The sequence below is a fragment of the Mastigoproctus giganteus genome, chromosome 9 (assembly GCF_048544385.1).
Source record: "Mastigoproctus giganteus isolate SK-2022 chromosome 9, ASM4854438v1, whole genome shotgun sequence".
NCBI lineage: Eukaryota > Metazoa > Arthropoda > Arachnida > Uropygi > Thelyphonidae > Mastigoproctus > Mastigoproctus giganteus.
The window spans coordinates 82,470,045-82,490,893 of record NC_143583.1 but is presented as its reverse complement, the minus strand read 5'-3'; the positions used below and the strand labels follow the sequence as shown (position 1 = coordinate 82,490,893).

Genomic DNA, 20,849 nt, shown 5'->3' with positions numbered 1-20,849 from the left:
ATCCGCATGCCTCAGAACTTTACAGTTTTCCTTTTATCCATAATGCCCATCAAACCCGCACCTTTATTGTTTCATAAGGCAATAATGGCTACCTCTTCTTGCTGAGGAAGGTATTTGCACTTTCTTCTTTCATAGAGTGAGTGAGTGAACGCCCTTAATTCATTGTTATTTAATTTCTGGTTCAGCGGGGTGCATGAATGTTTTATTACCAAGGGCAAACTGTGAAAGGAGGACTTCCCAAATTGCCTCATGCTGTGCAAGCCACTCTAAAGCAAATTTCTTCTGAAGTTTGTGATCTAATGTAATATGTCTCGAACAAACTATAAGGATATTTTCGGTTAACTCAAGTAGTAAATTATTGTATCCACACTTCTTTCGCTAATTTGAGCGGCGCTGGTAAATCCCAGTATTTGACACATCCAACCAGGTGAATGAAACCATCCATGGGAACATCGGTGTAAGTGCCCAGATTGATTTCTTTCTTCTAATATATTCCCGTGCTTGACCTAGAGTTAAAATTGACTACCAAATCGTTGTTGAAATATTTTGAGATTCTATAGTCAATAGGAAGGAACGGGAATGAATGGAATGAATTTTTCCGTATTTTTAAATAATTATTTTCTAAGAAAATAATTGTGCAGCCATACTTTTTTTTTTAAAGTGACCCTCATATAATTTACACAATCTTGACAACATGATTAAAATTGGATGGAGCTGTGAATTTTCATCATAGATATAATCATATTTATTTATTATTTAAAATAAGAATGATTAACTTAAATATAAGATTTTGAATAACAGGATAATGTATACTTGACGTGCTTCTACTTTATACCATGTTATTAATTTTGAAAGTTTAACTAAAAAGCTAACGATTACATTGATATATTTTTAAATAGCGCATTAAGTAATCGGTTGTTGAGCTAAGCTTTTATCTTATTCCTATATATTATTTATTCTTTTACACAATGAACTGCTTTAATATAATATGCATTTTACTCCCTCATTAATATAATTTGTTTTAATAGTAATAACATTTTTTATTGTGTCTTTACTAGTGAAGTGTAAGTAACCCAAGGGAAATAATTCACTACTCATGGGGTAAAATACGTGATACCCAGATAGAAACTTGCCTCTTCTAAACGTATTTTGAATTACGTAAGAAATTGATTGCGATAAATCACAGTAAGGAAAGGACAGCATCATGTTTTAAGAAGCTTCAAGAATATGACTTGATAGACTTTGTTTCTTTACAATATACAGTTACCTTTAGTGATGTTCCTTTGGAATTTAGAAGTGTTAAAAATTGCTGTTAGAAATTAAAACTGTTCGAAAAAATTATTTCTTTCAGGGTTACAGCACTATGTGCTACTAGCTGGAGAAGCTAGCGGCCTTCCATTGGACATTCCTATCATTCCGCAGTTTCTGAAGACACGCGGATATGCAACGCATGGCATTGGAAAAGTAAGTTAAAAGTTTGCAAAATTTTCCTCATTCGTTTATATAACTTCTATACTTACCCAAATGAGATTTAAGGAATCAGTGTTTCTCAACCAGTAGTTGCTATCATTATTAGAACTATTAGAACTATCAAAACTTCTTAAATCATATTTTGATAGGTGTATTAGGCCTGGAATCGCTTAAATTAAAATTGCAGATCTGAAAGAACGAGAGGAATACATGCAATGAATAAATCTTTGACGCCTGCATGGGCAGTCTTGATGGTGACTTGAGTAACATACGGCATGAGTTTCTTGACAGTGAATCGTGTTGTAAAATATAGACTCACGATTCATAATTCTGTAGATCTTGAGATTAAGATTGTGATGAAACACACTTGGTAGTTCCAGAGAGTTGAGAAATTCTGGTGGGTAGTTAATTGTCTCGTAAATGTTCGGTAGAGTGTTAACGGACATGTAATTTTGTACAGTGTCAGACAGTTGAGAAAGATGCATTGTGATATTAATTGCGTCATGTTTGATGGTAGGATGGCTCTTTGGCAAAACCACTTGCGATCATGGATTTCATACGTAACATTTGAAAATACTGTTTCTTTCAATTCTTGAAATATTAGAGGTGTTTTTGCAATGATGTCATTTGAAGGTCTGTAGTTCATCGGCTTTGGTTCCATGTGGAATGATTTGTTTAGCTAATACTAGCAATGTTTAGCTAACATCAGGTTATTTCTCAGAAGATTTTTTTCATGATGAAATCAAAAGTCTCTAAGGCAGCATTATAAGTGATTGTGAATTCATCTCAGATAATCGACACATCTGCAGAACCTTTACTTTTCCTTTGGCCCTATAAATGTAGTCCGTTGTCACAACTTGTCATTTAAAGATAGTTTGAAGACTGGATGAGCTCTTCTTCCTCCTGTTGGCAGTGTGGCAGTAATGCCAGACGATGCTACAACTAGGCCATCGGAATTTTTACCAGAAAAAGATTAATGAGAAACATTTTTCCATTGCCATCTGAAACATTCAGGAAGGAAATTCCAGTCTGACTGTGGCATCCTCTGTTTGAAAAGTTCTTGGACAATTTGAAGATTTCTCCTTTGACCCGGGACCAGACTCCGCTTATTATATTTTTTTATTCCGTCAGATAGTCAATGTTGTTGTTAGCTTCTGTAAACATTTCATTTGTGAACTTATTTTCTCGTTGTGGCCCAGGAAAGTCAAAGAATATGAAATAAAGAGATATGAGATATCAAAACTTCTTTTTTTTTGCTCTGATGTCTCATAATGTCATCTTGTTTTCATTGTAATAATATCATTATATAATCTTGTTTTAAAGAAGATGACAGCTCGACTGAAAATGGCCTCTGTAGTTCATTTCCACTTTCAGGTTTTTCGCTTTCTGGTGCAAAAATATCTTCTGAGAAATTATTTGTGGTTGAACATGTTCCATAAGTGGTGAGAATTTTACGTGCTATATTTTTTTTTCCCTGATGGCATACAGGTTTGGGAGCATCCCAGGTAAATGAATTGCAGTTTCTTTCTACAGCGTGTTATTTTCAATGTATATCATCCTCCCGAAGTTCTCTTACTGTAAAACTTGTTTGAAAGGGTCATAGATTGTGGCACTCTCTGTTTGAAAGTTCTCAAATGTGTTGGTTGGTGGTCGTTGTTTTGTAACCATTGTGCTAAAGAAATGATATTGGACCAATCATCTTTCAAAATCTTGATGACGTATTATGGTAATCTAGGAAGGCTAGCAGGACATGCAGTCCTTGATATCTAACTTTTACTTATATATTTTGGTATTTTTCAGTATTTTCACTATACACTGATGCAATTAAAATATGACTAAAACTAACTGATATTTATCTTCTTTTTAGTGGCATCTTGGTTCATTTAAGAAGGAATATACTCCAGTTTATCGTGGCTTTGATTCATTTTATGGTTTCTGGCTATCAATGGGAGATTATTATGATCATACCCACTATGATAAATACGACAATACAGCGTACCCTGTAAGTAAAAATAATATTTTTTTTGATTGAAGAAAGATTTCATTTAAAACAAAATAATTGTTACTTTACACTTTATTCTTTAACTCTGGAAGTTTCGGATGGAAGTTTAATATCAATTTCACGGTGACAATTTTTAATAAACCAACATCCAAAATGTTGCAATACGATCTACATTGCAAACTTTAGTTGTCTTGTTAACAAGAAATCTAAAGTTCGTGAAGCTGTGCAAAAAATTCCATTACAGCTGGGAGTTACTGGATTATATTAGTGGAACATTACTCCAACCTCGGTTGTCAGCTTTAAGTTTTGAGAGGTTCCTCTCGTGTGAGAATTGCATATTTGGTTTAAAAATTTAACTATCTCGTATACAGCCTTCCATAGTGTCACAATTGTTATCATCGAACTGGCGGTATTTTATAACAACGGATATTTATGTGAAATATCTTACTAATGATCCACAATGTTTATTTCTGACGTAGAGGAAAATGTGTGATCCTCTACATTAAAAAGAAGATCATTTATATTATTAAGAAGCATCGTTCTGTTGACATTTCTTATGGTAATTCACATCAACTGGATCGTTTGAAGACGAGTGTATGCACAACGCTCAGTGATGAGCAAATGCAGTCTGACTGTAGCTAGTCGAGTTGCCTTTCAGGTGATAAAAGCATGCTGATTACCTGCAGCGCGGAATTACCACGGCATGCAACCAATGCTCAAAGTGAAAGGGAAACGGTTCAGACAACCACGAACAAGCCCTCTTACGATGCGATGCCTTTTCAAAAAAATATCTTACCTTGTTCGACGTCTTTCGCTGTAATAACTGCCACAGATGTGGTAAAGATGTCCTATTCATGAGGTACCAGATAATTCTCTTCACAAAATTGCACCGTGAATTTGGGGCCAAGAAGAGATTATCAATGATATAATAATAGTAATAGTAATAGTAATAGTACAAGGAAGCCACAGTTTTGCTGCCCTGGCCACAAAAAAAAAAAAAAAAAAAAAAAAATTTAAAAAAAAGAAAGAAAGAAAAACGAGTAGATAAAAATCAAATTATTTGTTTCCTCCCTAACATAGGTTACTATCCAGCTGACTTTTGAAATTATTCAAACTGTTAGCCTCAACTACCTGAAAAGGTAACAGCAATCAACGACTCGCTGGTTAAAAGAAAACTTCCTACAATCTAATCTAAACCTCAACTCCTGTAATTTGAACTTCTGCCCCTGATTTCTGAAATTCTCTGCAACAGTGAAGATTCCCCCCTTAATTCATTTTACTAACTCCTCTCAGAGCCTTAAACCTCAAACAAGCACCCTCTAAGGTGGCTGATTACCGAGTTCTGTGGCCCACATAATCGGAGTCTTTCTTCGCATGGTGGAAGTTTTGCTGCCCTCACCATGCGAGTTGGCCATCTTTGGACCCTTTCAAGAAGCTCAATGTCTTAATTCAGATGAGGTCTCCATACTTGAACGCATTGTTCCAAATGTGGTCTTACAATTGCCTTATATAGTGAAACTATAACCTTCATATCTCTACAGGATAATGGTCAATGAATCATCGATAGGATACCATGGGCTTTCATGGCTGCCTGTTTACACTACTCAGAAACTTTATATCAACCCACCAAATATAATTTATTTTGGGATTGCTATCCCCAAGTGTAATATCTTGCACTTTGCTGCATTAAAACATAATGCCACTTTTCTGACCATTCTTGCAGCCTGTTCAAGTCATCCTGAAGGAACGCTACTTGGTACTGATCATTAACTACTCTACCAATCTTTACATCGACTGCAAATTTTTAGACCAAGATTAATATCCTATCATCATCGATGTCGTTTATGAAAATCAGAAACATCAGTGGACTAAGAATCGATCCTCGGGGGACCCTCTTCTAACTTTACACCAATCTGTAGAATATCCATTAATCAAAATCCTCTGCTTTCTACCTTACAGCTACCCAGCAATCCTGACTTGCTAAAATACAAATAAATTATGTCGAAATTGTTCCCTACATCCAGCTCATGAGTACCTGTTAATTAAACATGATTTTCCCTTAATAAAATCCAGGTGTGTGCTATTAAGAATGCCATACCTATCTAAATGTTCCTGAATTGCACTTTTAATCATTACCTCTAATATTTTCTCTGCCACTGAAGTCAGACTAATCGGTATGGAGTTACCAACTTCGCTCTTAGAACTGCCTTTATACATTGGTGATACGTTGGCACTTCTCCAATCTTAAAGGATCTCTCCCGAGTCCAAATATTCCCTCATAATTAATTTCAATGGTTCAATAGACTCCCTGGCGACCTCCCTCAAAATTACTGGGTATATGCCATCAGCTCCAGGAGCCTTACTTGCCTTTATGCTCGAAAGTTTTTCTAGTAAACAGTCATTTGTAAATATATCTATAAAATAATCTGCAAATATACAGTCATTTGTAAATAAATACTGTAGATAAAATAGGAAAATTTGGCTGAAAATAGACTTTCATTCCCAAAACGTGTAAATTTGAAACGTGCTCGTAAAATTTTGTAATAAAAATAATCTTAACGTACAAAATTATCTTCTATTCTTTTTTATTTTGGTCCCAACCATCATTTTACAGTGTTGATTATTGCCTTATCTAAAGGAAACTGATAAAGAAGGAAGAGATAAGGAAGTGTTGAAAATGTTAGGCCCTAAATTTCTATACTGAAATCCTATGCTATTCTCATCCATTACTTAGGATTTAGATCTTCTATTATTAGAGAAGTACTGGAACAAAACCCGAGCCTAATTTTCTGCATTCATTAAAAAAAAGGGATATATATATATATATATATATATATATATATATGTAACCATCTTAAAATTTAGTGTATTCTGTTGCACTTTATAAATTCTTTATTTATATATACTGGTATCCAAAAAGTTAAGTTTAAATTAACTTGACTTATGCTTAATGTTTATGCGATTATGCGTGAAACTTTTTTGATTAAATGCTATAAGATTTAAAAAGACATTAGCAACTAAGGTAGAATTGCGTACAAAAGAAACACTTGTATTAACTAAATGTATTAAACGTGCTTACGTACTTTTAAAACTGTATACTTACTTATATTTTTTGCAAACTGGTGTGAGTTGATGAACTCAATTTGATACAGAGGTGAAATAACGGAAATTTATTCTTACAAATGTAGTCCAAAGAACTATAATATTTTTAAAATATTATTTTAAATATTTTAAAACTATTTTTTGGAAAATAAAACTCTATTTTGAAACGTGTGCGTTATAAAATGTTCTTCATTATCATGCCAGCTTCTTTTTTGCAATTTTTGTAGTGGCATTAAAGACCTAAAACGGACTGCGCAACTTAGGAAATCAAAATGGAGATGTGTAATCTGCCGCAAGCAAAATAGGGATTCATCAGATACAGCTGACATATTAGCTGCTCCCTTAGTGCACCTGCCTCCCTCCCCCACAGTCTCTCCCTCTAGAATGCTGAATGTTGTTAATGACGTCACCACACAGATCAATTCCACTCTTAGTGAACCCGCTACGAAGAACAAGTTTTTGCCTGGGGTTACTGATAATTATTCTCAAACGGAATCACAAGCTCAAGTCAGCTGCGCTTTCTGCGGGTGTAACACTGAGAAACTTGAAACTATTGAAGGCATTCTAAGAAAACTGTATTCGGAAAATAGCTCGCTAAGGGAACGTCTGAGCCAGCTCGAAGATTATCAGCGAAAGTCCTTGAGCCTACTACAAGGTCTCTTGCCCGTGAACACTAGGCTCCCTTGTCCGGGCCCACTGGAACGCCCATCTCCCACACCTGAGTCATTCCTACTACGCGAAACGGATATAGTTACTCTCTCTAAAGACAGCGCCTATAGCGCCATGCTAAAATCAACGAAAAGGAACTCTGACAATGCAGGCATGAATGGAGCACAGCAAGGCCAGATGCCCGGACCTCAACCTCAACCGCCGCAAGCAGCCCCACGCCAACGGTTTTCCAGAAACAGCAAAACCACCTTGATTGGCACGAGAGTAGTTAACACTAGCCTCAGAATACGAGATCGCCAAGCCACCAGCAATACTCATGCAAATATATTCATTAGCAGGCTGGATCCGTTGACAAAAGTTGAAGAAATTCAGGCACTGTTGATGGAACTAGGCATACCCGGTAAGCCTTTCAAAATCAATACCAAGCATCCGTCTTATGCTTCCTTTAGGATTCAGATTGATGGGCCTAATTACCAACAATACCTGAATGCCGAATACTGGCCCAGAGGGCTATTGGTAATGCCGTACTATGGGACACTAAAGACCAAGAACTTATCAAGCCCGAACCCCATTCCACAACAAGGCATAACTACAACAGCATAGCTACCTGTCCTCTCTAGCGGAGTCTCCCAAATTATATCCGAGAGCGAGTGCAACTTACGGATGTCTAACGTGGAGATGACGAGCGAACATCGGACCGATCGCATTCCAGTCAGAATATCCAGTAAGAGGGCTCATCGAACGCGACATCGATCCCGGGATGAGATTTCAGATCATTATGTGAAAAGCAAATACGGTTCCAAGAGTAATCTCATCATAGTACAACCTTCTGTCGAAATAAAAATTCGATGCTTCCTACAAAACATCAGGAGTGTCAAAAACAAATTAGATGGCCTACTTGATTTGCTTTCCTGCTCAGACTACGACTTCGTCATTCTGATTGAAACCTGGCTCAGAGATGAAATGGAAATTTCCGCCTTCACCTCAAATCTTGGCTATCACACGCTGGCTGCTAATAGAATTGGGAGACGTGGTGGCGGTGTTGCAATCTGTCAAAGGAGTTCACTACCCCTGATTAAGGCATACACTTATCCAGGAAGTGACATAGAAGCTGTTCTTGGAATCTACCGAATTGCTGGTTTGTCGATCTCTGTGTGTGCCGTGTATTTACCCCCACCAGTTTCTGAGGATTCTGTCCTTAATCTGACAGCATGGCTGTCATCCACAACCAATCATCGGCAAAAGCTCATCATCCTCGGAGACTTTAACCTTCCACTGCCAGCCACAAAGAAGCTCCTAGATACTCTGTCATCGAACATGTCGGATATGGGCATTGGTCTTATTCATGTTCCTCCCTCACACGGCGATGCCACCCTGCAGCGCATCTTCTCAAACTGTTTAGTAAAGGAAACCCTGACCATAACTGAGAACTTCCTCCCGTCCGATCATGTTCCGATTGCTGCGATGATATCTATGCAGGCACCTAAGGATGAACGTAGAAAACTACAAACTACAAACACTGTCAGGAGAATATACAATCCCAAATACATCAACATTGGAAAAGTTACTACCCTTTTCCAACTTTACCCATGGAACATACTGGCTGAGCTTAACATAAATGAGGCTGCCTACTGGCTTTCGAGATGGATGGAATTCATTACAAGGTCTGCAATGTCCAAAACTTGCATCCTAAGTCCCCACTCAAAGCCATGGTGGAATGACTTCCTGACCAAGGCCTTTAGGGAAAAACAGGCAGCCCATGCCTCTTACAAGAAGTCGCCTTCACAAGAGTCATACATCAAATTTTCCAATGCAAGGATGGATTTCCAGAAGAGGAAACAATTTTCTATTGACAATTTCATGAATGGCCGGCTATCCAGGGGAAAACGTGTGTGGTCCACTAGTCATAGTTGCACCCCTCTATCTTTTGATGTCCAGGAATGGTGTGAGCATGTGCTCCGTATTAAGCGAGATCACCGTGAGTCCGAAGCATATCCTTGGAACGAAGCGTTGAACATTTCTTCACCTACTAGTAATACAGAAATTTCCGAAGAACAACTAATAAAAATAATAAATTCTCTACCTGACAAGTCCACCATAGGAATTGACGCAATACCTCTTTTTAGTCTAAAAATCGCTTCTTATTTCATCAGCAAAGAGCTCACTCAACTCTACAACAAAGTTCTCAAATTTGCACAGGTACCTTCAAGCTGGTTATCATACAGAGTCGTGGCAGTTCCGAAAAAGCCTCATGCGAAAAGACCGGCTGACTTCAGGCCAATATCAATTGCCTCTCCCTTCCTGAAATGCCTCGAGAAGTGCATCTATAATGATGTAGCACTCGCAATCTTTGCGCATAGGCCAGAACATACCCATTATGCCATGCCTAATAGATCTACCGTAACCTGCCTACAGTCATTATCACAGAAAATACTTCAGGCCTGGAATGACAACGAAGATCTTCACACCATTTTTCTGGATATGAAAGCTGCTTTCGACTCAGTCCAGATAACACCCCTTCTTGCCTTACTTGAAAGATTCTACGGGATATCCGGAAATATGCTCGAGATCCTCAATAATTTGCTATCTAGGAGAATGCTTCACTTCAAAGGTGATGGCATTACAGTCACTAAAAGCGTCGAAGTCGGGATTTCACAAGGTAGTTGTCTCTCAGCCTTGTTATTTGCAGCAATATTCGTTCCACTAATGGATCAAATTCCAGCCTTCCTATCGTATGCTGATGATATTGTTTGCTACTTGCCATGCAAACGCCATGTTGGTGATGCACAAGAAAGACAAACCGCCTCTGAATCTGTAAACAGCTACCTAAATACATTCTATAAGTATGCTAAATTTTTTGGCCTGTCAGTCAATCCAGAGAAGTCAAACTATCTCATCTTTACGCCAAGTCGGATGACTTCTACTGATACTGCATCTTCTCTACTTCCGGAATTGGCAGGAAAGGTCCTGACGCCCACAGACAGCGTCAAATTCCTAGGAGTAATCCTTGATGCCAACCTCACATATAAAAAACAAATCCAAGCACAGTATTCCAAAGCCCTAAGAGCGTTCTGGGGAATGAAAATTGATCTGTGCAAAACGCACAATAAGAAAATAATCAAGAAGTACCTTGCAACTTACTTCTGTAGTGTGCTCTCCTATGCCGTGGAGGTCTGGTCGGCGGCACCACCCACCAGCCTCAGGAAACTATGGGGCCTCGAATTCTGGGTGCTGAAGTGGGCCAACTTGTGGTCGCACCAGAACTACACAACATCTAAATCTATTCTCTGTTGCAACCTGCAATATACGCCCATCGTCCACAGAGCCCATGTGCTAAAAATAAAGTCATTCCTTCATCTGTGCTCAGCTAAGCAGGATCACATCAACATCTGGAACACGGTTGGTTGGCGTTTGCCAGGCAGACATCTCCGTAGTATCCCCTCCCTGTGCTCAAGGCTCCAGCGGTTACAGAATTTCAGGAGACACTTCCCTAATGTGACTCTGGACACTCTCAACTCGCTCAACATCGACATCGACCTGTGGACTATAGACAAGGCATATCGCGATGGCATCTTGGCCCATCTTGCTGTTTGTAAAGGACATTTATGTAAGTGCCGATCTTAGTAAGTTAACCGATGTCATTTCATGTTCTGCTCAACTTGTAGTCCGTTTTCGCTGTAATTACTACTTCATTCATTTTACATTCTGTTTATCATCTTTGCTTTGATCTATTAATTATTATATAGTTATTATTATTGTTATTATTATATATACATATATTTTTTTTTTTTTTTTTTTTATATAAAACAAAATCACTTGTATAAACAACAAATTGTAAGATTCCTCTGGATTTCTGTGTACGGAATCATTATTGTATAAAATTTATGTTAATAAAGAATCTTATTATTAACTTTATAAAATTTCAGTAATGTCTGCTATAACGTAATGATCTGGCATTAGTTTTCTTGTTAAATTTACCAAAGTGTTTCAGTACCTAGCATGATAAAGAACGATGCAATTAGGATAGCAAAGATATATTTCAATTCCATAAAATATTTTTAAAATGGTATAAGGAATTCGTCTAGTATTATGAACTCGGAGGGACAGTATTTCACAGTTTGCACCTCGTGTGTGCAAACTGTGAAATACTGTCCCTCAGTAGCTAATGACAAAGAAATGAAAGATAAACGATATATAAATCATAAAATATTCTAAGCGAAAGTAGTTTCACAAAGGTTACTCTACGAAATACTTCAACTCTGCAAATACTTCAACTTCCTGTCACTCGGACTTAGACTTCAAAAAGGTTAATTACGTCAGAGATCTAATTAACATTTGATGAACATCATGTGAAGTGAAAACAGTGCCCTCACTACCCGTAGATGATTTCTTTGCCCAACACAAACACAATTAGAGCAACTGTGGTGAGTTATTGGATGACAACATCTGTTATGCTCAAATAAGTTCGAAACACCAGAGACGTCTCATTAGAAACATGTACAGAATGATTATTAGGAAGTTTCGAACCTATGTTTGCTAACAAGAGTTTCTATCCTTAGCAAAAAAATCGCCTTCACCTAGCTCAGTGTGCTGCTTTTATTCTATTGCTCACCTTCTCTAGGACATTTTCTTTTGCAGATTTTGTCTCTTCGTGTCCTTCCTATAATGACCAGACACCATAATAAAATTCCCTGTTCCTGCTATGTCGAAATAGCTTCATCATCAGAACTTCAAAGCTGACAGTATCAGTCTGGATCTTTCAATGGACTTTATGCTGTTTCTCAGAAAATTCCAAAATCGGAAACCAACTAAATTGATCATCTGGTTGATCGGAATTTTTAAAACCATTGCGAACACTACAAATTTTGCCTCTATCTTTTTATGATAACCATACATAATAGGATTGTAATTGCCAATAATACGCTTGCTTTCGTAATTTTAAAGTTCATTGTAATTCGTCTATAGCAAATCATTAATATTAATTCTACATAATAAATATTAAAATTAATTCTATAAATAATCCTTCAATTTAATTAATGATTGTATTAATTTTTGAATAATAAAAATATAACATTAACAATAACAATTTTAATAAAACATCTGTTCTTACATAAAATATAATGTAAATAATGATGCACGAATCCCTTAAATATTATTGCAAATAGTGATTTTTTTTTATGTTTTCTCTATGTGCTTACTGAATGATAGTTTATGATGCCAATTTTCATTTTGAGATAAACGAAATGATGTATCATTTTTATAATCCAACTATTTAAATTTCACTTTAGATCTTCTGGGGTAAAGACATTCACGATGGGATGAATGATGTGAAAGACATGCAAGGACGTTACAGAACTGATTTAATTACAGAGAAAACCCTTCAAGTCATCCAAAAGCACAATAAGTCTCAGGTAATGCTGCATATTAATATCTTAAAGTTGCACATTTTGTATAATATTGTTCTAATTTATTAAATTTAAAAACATGGAAAAATGTAATTTTAATCTACGTTGTACACTCGAATTGCCACAACGTTAGAGGCAATAATTTATTCTGAGGTTAATAATCGGAACAGGTTCTGTAAAGTTAGAGTAACACTAATCTGCCTACATTTTCATGTTTCCAAAATTCATGGAGTTTCTAGGTCTACTTTTAATGCTAATTCAAAAAATGTAAATTTTTTTTACCTACACGTACCGCTATTTCACAGACAGTAAGAACTATTTTCTTAGATAGGCATTCCATGTATACGCGATATACATACTATCTCCTTCGTGACTAACAGGTATAGACGTGCTCAAACGTGTTTATACAAGTCGAGACCTGTAAATGAGGTAAGTTCATAAACCAGCGAAGTGTTTCTTTCCCCATTCAGTTGTTTCTTTTGTTTTCTAATTTGTAAAAAAAATCTGACGTACAGCAAATTTCAAGTAGCTTTCGAAATTTCCGTATTTCTTATCAGCAATAAAACAACAGAGAACGTTTCTCAAAATGCAGACCGATATTTCTCAACCATTTTTCGTTTCCCACCTCATATTATTGCTCCGTTGCATCAGGGAAAGAATGAGTAAAAGAAAATGAAGAAACATTTAAAATGATATATTGGTAATTTATCTTTCCAAGGTAAATACAGTATGACGTTGCCAGATATAGTTCCGGGTTATTACCGTTAAATTCACTTTAAACATACTTTGAAGAGATAACCATTAGGTTTATTCGTCATATTTTTATTTATCTGTTTCATATTTACCATTACAAGACTGCTGTTTTATCATAAGTTACTCATTGCACAGATGCTGCACATAAACAGGCTACTTAAATAAATTAGAAAACAAAATTAAATACGACTAAGAATTTCAACATTAAATGTAAATATAAATTAGTTGTACATCTTAAAAATCTGAGCTATAAACAGCCTTAGGATCTAAGAGCTAACAAAAGTTATTCACACGCAATTTACAGACATGATATATGGCGCAATACAGCCTAAGTTGCTGATGCAACTAAAACAACTACTACTACAAATTAAGTCCTTTAGATCATTGACATAAGACCTTTTTTTTTCAGAGGTGTTTTGTGTTTTAGTTCTTCAATGCGCTTTTGTTAGAGTCGGTCATTTGAGGTTTTAAGTTCTTCAATATATTTTTATTTTGTAAATCTATTCGTAGCTTCAGTCTTTCAATTTCTACAATTAGTGACTGAGCAACTTGTTCCAAGCCATTCCATCACTTTAGAATGATCTTGGTCTTCGTTTTGGTACCTTGAGATGGGCAGATTTCTCATTGAGCAGATATTCCTCTAATTTTATGCGTAGCAAAATAATAGCGTCTTGAGATGGAAGTTCGTTTAGCAATGCAGTGACCTTATTGGGTATCCTTACCTTCCTGTCTGGAGATAGAGTTGCAGATGATCTAATGTTTTTTTCTCCTATGAGGAACTTATAGCGCACCTCGATGAGATCTCACACGTAGCACAGTGGTGATAATCACCGTCCTCCTACTCTGGCGCCCTCGTGGGTAGCACATTTGGTAGAATTGCCGTCCACCCAAAACGGGTGGAAAAGAGTCCAGTCGAGGACGTGAGGAATTTTTGTGGACCTGTTTCACAACTTGGCTGAGTTGGTGGTCACAGGCGAGGGCAGCATGATCTGTTCTCTCGGAACCTCGGGTTTTTCGTCCAGCAAAATAAAAAATCGACTACAGAACACACGCAATTTTCAGACTGTATATACGGAGTAATATGGCCTTAGTCGCCAATGCTCCTAAAACCCTACTACAGTACAACAACAACAACAACAACCTGCTCTGGGTGGAAAAGTCCTGATTCTAATCACGTCATTGACGCATGAAATTTTTATGGGATTTTTTCACAACGTGGCTTAGGATTTAGCCAATCCCAGTAGAGCGTTGCATGGTTTTATATAGAATCACTGAGAATAACTAGCTCCTGTGGGACCATGAATTCTGCCTTGGGGATTGCCGCTGTGTTGCCTGATGCGCAAGTGAAAGCACTGGCGTTGAGCACTGGCAGCCGAGAGCTTGATTGTTCTCAATAATTCCTTCGAGGTCATCCACCCTGTTCTTCAAGCTCTCATAAACGCCCATCTGAACGTAAAGTTCAGATAGGCTTTTACGTTTGTATCATGCCCCGTTTGAATTCCTGCAAACATCGAACAAATAGCACATTTTGTAAGGACGTGATTCGCAGGAGGATCGCCCCTTCAGTTTTCTCCTAGCCAGAGCAGTTCTGCTACTTTGAGCCCATTGCTTTGCTGCTCTTTTTTTAGCCCATGATATCTTTTATATTGAGTTTTATAAAAGGGCAGTGTTTTATATAACACTGCTCTCTTCAAGTTTTAATACCTATCGGCTACCAAGTTTGAGTTATATGTACCTGTATTACGCTATACCATTGCATTCGCAGAGCTTCAAATCAGTTACTGCTTTACTAGAAATAAAGTAGATCAATCGATATCCTGATTTTTATTGCTTGTTTTCCTCTTTGTAGCCATTATTCTTGTATGTGGCCCACTCTGCTGTTCATACCGGAAATGTATATATGCCACTGCAGGCGCCTCCAGAAGAAGTTGAAAAGTTTCCCTACATACTGGACTTAAATCGAAGAACATTTGCAGGTAAGTCAATAATTAGCTAATAAATAGGCATCCAATATGAATGATATTTCTCTCTAATTACATTACGTGCAATAATGATAATAATGGGACATTATGGTTTGCAATGTAATAATAATAATAATAATAATAATAATAACATTATTATTATTATTATTATTAAAATTAGTTTATTTTCAAGTGATGATAGCTTTGAAGAAGCTCAAGGCGAGAAGAGTGCAAAGATTGCACTAATTTACATTACGAATTTGCATACAAATGAAAAAAAGAAAAGAAATTGTTTTCTGTCCTCCGGACGACCACAAAAGCCAGAGAAGTTAGCGAGATGGAGGATTACAATAACATCACCATATTTAATTAAGGTGACTCAAACACGTTCGATTGTTGTCGAGGATTTGAAAAAACGGAAGGTGTGCTCGCACATGGTACAGCGATCATTGACGGCTGAACAGAAGGAAGAACGAATTGCTGCATGTCGAGATTTGGTTGAGATGGCAGATAGTGATCCAGACTTTTTTTTTTTTTTTAATCACAACTGGTGGTGAATCTTGGTGCTTTATGTACGAACCCGAAACAAAAAGACAATCAGCTGCATGGGTTGGAGAAAATTCGCCGAGGCTGAAAAAACTTTCCAAAAGTCTCGATCCAAAACGATTTTGGTGATTATTTTGATTAGCAAGGAGTTAAGCACAAAGAATTTGTACCGGAAGGCCAGACAGTGAACTCTAAATTTTACAGAGGAGTGACGGACAGACTGTTGAAAAGAATTTGGCCTATTAGGCCAGGCGCAGTCGAGTCAAGTGAGCGGTTCTTGCTTCACAGCAATGCTCCTTCACACAACGCAACTATCAACAAGCAGTTTCTCGCACAGAAGGGAGGGTGTTATAGTGCTTCCCTAACTCCCGTGTTAGCGGATTTCGCACCTTCTGATTATTTTCTGTTCCTAAAGAGAAATTCCACCTGAAGGGACACCATTTTGACAGCGTTTCAGAGATCCAAACCAGCGTGACGAAGGAGTTAAACAGGATTCCACAAGATCACGTCCACAGAGCCATCCAGAAGCTGTACGACTGTGCAAAGAGGTGTATCGAGTCACGACGGATGTACATTGAAGATTAAATGATAATAATTTTTTTCCCTTGAGCTTTCGATTTTTTTAATCTATTCTTAACTTCTCAGACACATCTTGTATCTTTAATTTATTAATAAAACTCAGTCCACCATGTTCGAATATACTATTACTAGTTTTATAAGTTTAGTATTCTTTAAATGCAATTAGTATTAACGTCAATAACTTTAAAAATACTGTTCTCATCCCACCTGGACTTTCGGAGGGTCTTCCACGTGCACTTTGAAGTAATTTAACTTATAAGCGTTTTAAGTGTTGATAATTAAATGATTATCTGCGAATCGAAACTCATTTTAAGAAAACAAGAAGTTCGCTATTGATGGTTTTGTTCATGCTCTCCCATTCACCAATGATCACTATGGTTACTAGTAATTCTTAGAAAAATTAAACTACGTTCAGATTGACATTTCAGAACAATCTAGCGTATCTCTTCAGTGCGGAAAACTACAAAAAAGCAGTGTATAATAAGTTAACATAACGAGAAAATGAACCGTTGGATTTGAAAATTTTTAACATACAGTCACCCAGTTGCCACTGAAATATAATCACCCATATAATATTGTGTTAGGTCACCATGACTGTCCTGGTAGCTACAGCAATCGTTATGATCGATTGCAGTAACCGCCGGGAATAGGAAATACAACTTATGGGAAAGCCAAGGAAGGAGGGTGAAGCCTTCGGAACGTTGTGCAAACCATTTCTAAAGAAGTCCGGCCCAGTTGCATGGTGGATCGCTATGTTCAAAGATGTTATCACTATTGATTAATGACAGGAACAGGTGGTTGCTGTTGGCATCGTGAAAAATCATCAGAGCAACACACCAATTGCCAGTCGTGGAAAAATTTGATCATTCTTGTGCCGAATTCGAAGAAAACAGAAAATATTTTTGACAGTCTTTAAAAGAGATAAGTGATTTTAACGGCGAGAACCTTTGACCAGTCTACTTGAGGAATATCGCTAAATATGGCTTTGGGTGACTTTCAGCCATCCTATTCAGCGGTTTCAAATTTAGGACGGTAAATCTTGAACCATAAATCTTGAATCAAATGGCCTTTTAGTCTTTTGTGTCACACAGCGTTTAAATATACGAAACGTACCTAGAAAAAGGCAGCCTTATTTACCATTCCGAAGATATTCATCATCATCATCATCAGCCATTTTCAATCCACTGCAGGATGAAGGCCTCTCCAGCAACTTTCCAGTTCCTTCTGTTTTGAGCACTAGCCATCCATTTACTACCCAAAAACTCATGAATTTCATCTATCCATCTCCGCCTTTATCTTCCAGGTTTTCTTCTAGCTCCTCTTGGGTACCATTCTGCTATTTTCTTAGTCCATCTGTCATCATGTCTTCGAGCTATGTGTCCTGCCCAAGACCATTTTAGTTCTTTAGTTTTGATAAGAATGTCCTTTACTTGAGTTTGCTGCCTAATCTGTAAAAATTATCAATGGAAAGATCTCGGCACCATCATTCTGAGACCTGTGCTCTTGGAGAGTCCCTCAGCCTTCCCTCAGAGCGACTCCAACTCTATGCCCACATCTCAGCCGTCTCCACCTATCCGATAGGTTTTTGCCATATCAGCTACTTTCATGTGCCCAGTCTTTGGATGCTGACCTTAATAAGTTCTCTAGTGATAAGGAGTACAGACGCCGCATCCTTAAATTGTACTTCCCTGTCCCTGATCCTTCTCCTTGAAGCTCGCCTTAACGCCGCAATCCAGCAATGCGACATGATGCCTTACCAACCAACTTTGCAGTTTTCCACCTGTATATTCTTTGTACATTGTGATGTTTTTAATTGTATAATACTTTGAGTGTTGAGCTGTATTTACTTTTTTATTCGTTCACATATGTATTTTTATATTTAATTTATTAATTTCTTTTTCTTACATATTGTAATATTACTGTTAACCCCTGGCCTTATGGCCGTGAAGGGCTTATTGCAATGTATCCATTGTATTACTATTATTATTATTATTGCAATAAAGATTTCTAATCCATGTGTTTCTCTTCATATCTAACAGTCTGATTCCCAATATAATTCGTTCCATTCTTCGCTGTGTAGTTCTCAGCTTCTCTTCTATTCTTTTGGTGAGTGCCCAAGTTTCATTTTCATAAGCATGGTGGGGAGTATACATTGGTTCATTATTTTACGTTTCAGACAAATTGGGATAATGCTCCTCAGTATGTGACTATATTTCCTGAATACTATCCATCCAAAATTTATTCTTCTCTTGTCTTCCATCCATTTATCATTATTATAGCTAATGACTTGTCCCAGGTAAGTATATGACTCCGCCTTTTCAATTACTTTTCCTTCAATCATTATATCTCTTTCTGTGGCACACTTGTTCATCATTACTTTTCATCTTTAGTCCAAAATCCTTACTAACTCTGCATAACTGATTAAAATTTTCCTCTAATTCTTTAGGTTCGTGGCTTATGACCACAATGTCATCTGCAAATCGTAAATGGTTTAGGTACTCCCCGTTCACATTGACTCCTTTCTGCGACCAGTCTAATTTTCTGAAAGCTTCCTCAAGGGCAGCAGTAAACAGCTTCGGAGATATTGTCTCCTTGTCGAACTCCTTTCTCAACTTTAAATTTCCTACTGTCTTTGTCTAGTCTAATAAAGGAGGTAGCATTCTCATATATTTTCTTCAAAATCATAATATATGGGGTATCTATGCATTGTCTTTCCAGTGCCCGAAACATTGCTTTATGCTGTATGGAGTCAAATGCCTTTTCATAATCCACAAATGCAAAGCCAGCTTGCTCTTTCGGTTGATTCTCATCAAGTATTCTTTCTAATCTGTTAGTAATGACCCTTGTGAACAACTTGCAGATGTGGAATAACAAGCTAATTGGTCTATAATTTCCAATTTCTGATTTATCTCCTTTCTTATGCAGCAAAACTATAATTGCATTATTCCACTGCTTAGGCGTCACACCTTTTCTAATGCACTTTGTGAAGAGCCTTGCCAGTTTTTGTGTTATGTCTCTTCCTCCCAATTTTAACAACTCTACAGTAACTTAATCTTCTCCCAGGGCTTTCGGATTCTTCATTTTCTTCAATGCATGTTTTACCTCATCAGAAAGAATACCGGATATGTCGTGTGTGTTTCTAATTTGCAATCCAGCTTACTCACTGCTGGCATCATTCCTTCTCTCCTTGTATAATTCTCTATAGTAGTCTTCTGCTATTTGAATTATGCCTTCTCTGTTATTTATAAGTACACCATCACTATTCTTCAGTTTCAGTATCATTTGTCTTTCTGTATTACTGCTCATGGCTGCTGATTTAAATCCTTTGTTTTCCCTTAACGCTTGTTCTACCTTTCTTGTGTTAAATCTTCTTATGTCCTCTCAGTCTCTTTCTAATGGCTTTGCATAACTCAGTATACTCAATTTTCTCCCTGTCAGTGTTTTTCTTGCTCTTCATTTGTCGTCTTCGATTCATCATGACAAGTGTTTCTTGACTAATTTTTTCTTCTTTGGATTTCTTTTTCCCTATAGGTTTCTTGGGCTTTATCACTTCCAGAAAGTTGTAATGTTCCTCGTCGATATCTTGGTCCTGAGCTGTCTGCAGAAGCTCAAACTTGTTCTTAAGTTCCAGTACATACTGCTTTCTCTCCTCTTCTGTTATCTCAAAAACCTTTGTATTATTTACTCGAGTCAGTTTTTTCCTTTCCTTTCCTACGTCTATATCAAGTGTACATCTTACCATTCTGTGATCACTTCCAACATTCCTTCATCCAACAGTGAGGATGAAGTCGATTTTATTAGTTGTTAATCCATTTGGACTCTTCCATGTCCACTTTCTGTTCATCCTTTTCTTGAAAAAAGTGTTCATTACTGACAGTCCTTGAGATTCTACAAATTCCACAAGTCTTTCACCTCTTTCATTTCTTTCACCAATTCCAAAATTTCCTATAGTCCCCCTTTCTGCGCTGTTTTGTCTTTTTCCAACCTTAGCATTGAAGTCTCCCATAATAATAGTGTAGTGGGTTTTCTGCTCATCTAAAAGACTCTCAGTTTCGGTGTACATTTCTCCAACCTCTTCATCATCATGGCTCGATGTTGGTGCATAAATAATTATAATCTTTAGCTTGTACCTCTTAGAAATCTCGAGTATTAGTCTTGACACCCTTGGTGATATACTTTTGAATTCCAAAATGTTGTTTTTAAAATCTTTATGGACCAGAAATCTAACTCCACCTTCACTCCTTTCACTGTTTCCATTAGTGTACAGCAGATTTCCACTTAATAAACTTATAAGTGATTCATTTCTTCTTCTTGTTTCAGCCAAACCAATCATATTCCAATTCATATTTTCTAATTCCTTTT

At 37.1% G+C, this 20,849-nt stretch overlaps 1 protein-coding gene across 1 annotated transcript in view; it reads left to right on the top strand.

Moving 5' to 3' along the window:
* Positions 1-20,849, top strand: part of LOC150080497 (arylsulfatase B-like) — a 39,017-nt gene that overhangs the window by 4,083 nt on the left and 14,085 nt on the right. The window contains exons 3-6 of the mRNA XM_090380713.1: positions 1,352-1,464; positions 3,338-3,472; positions 12,532-12,654; positions 15,251-15,377. Coding sequence (XP_090236839.1) covers positions 1,352-1,464; positions 3,338-3,472; positions 12,532-12,654; positions 15,251-15,377 — 498 coding nt within the window. The remainder of the gene's footprint in view (positions 1-1,351; positions 1,465-3,337; positions 3,473-12,531; positions 12,655-15,250; positions 15,378-20,849) is intronic.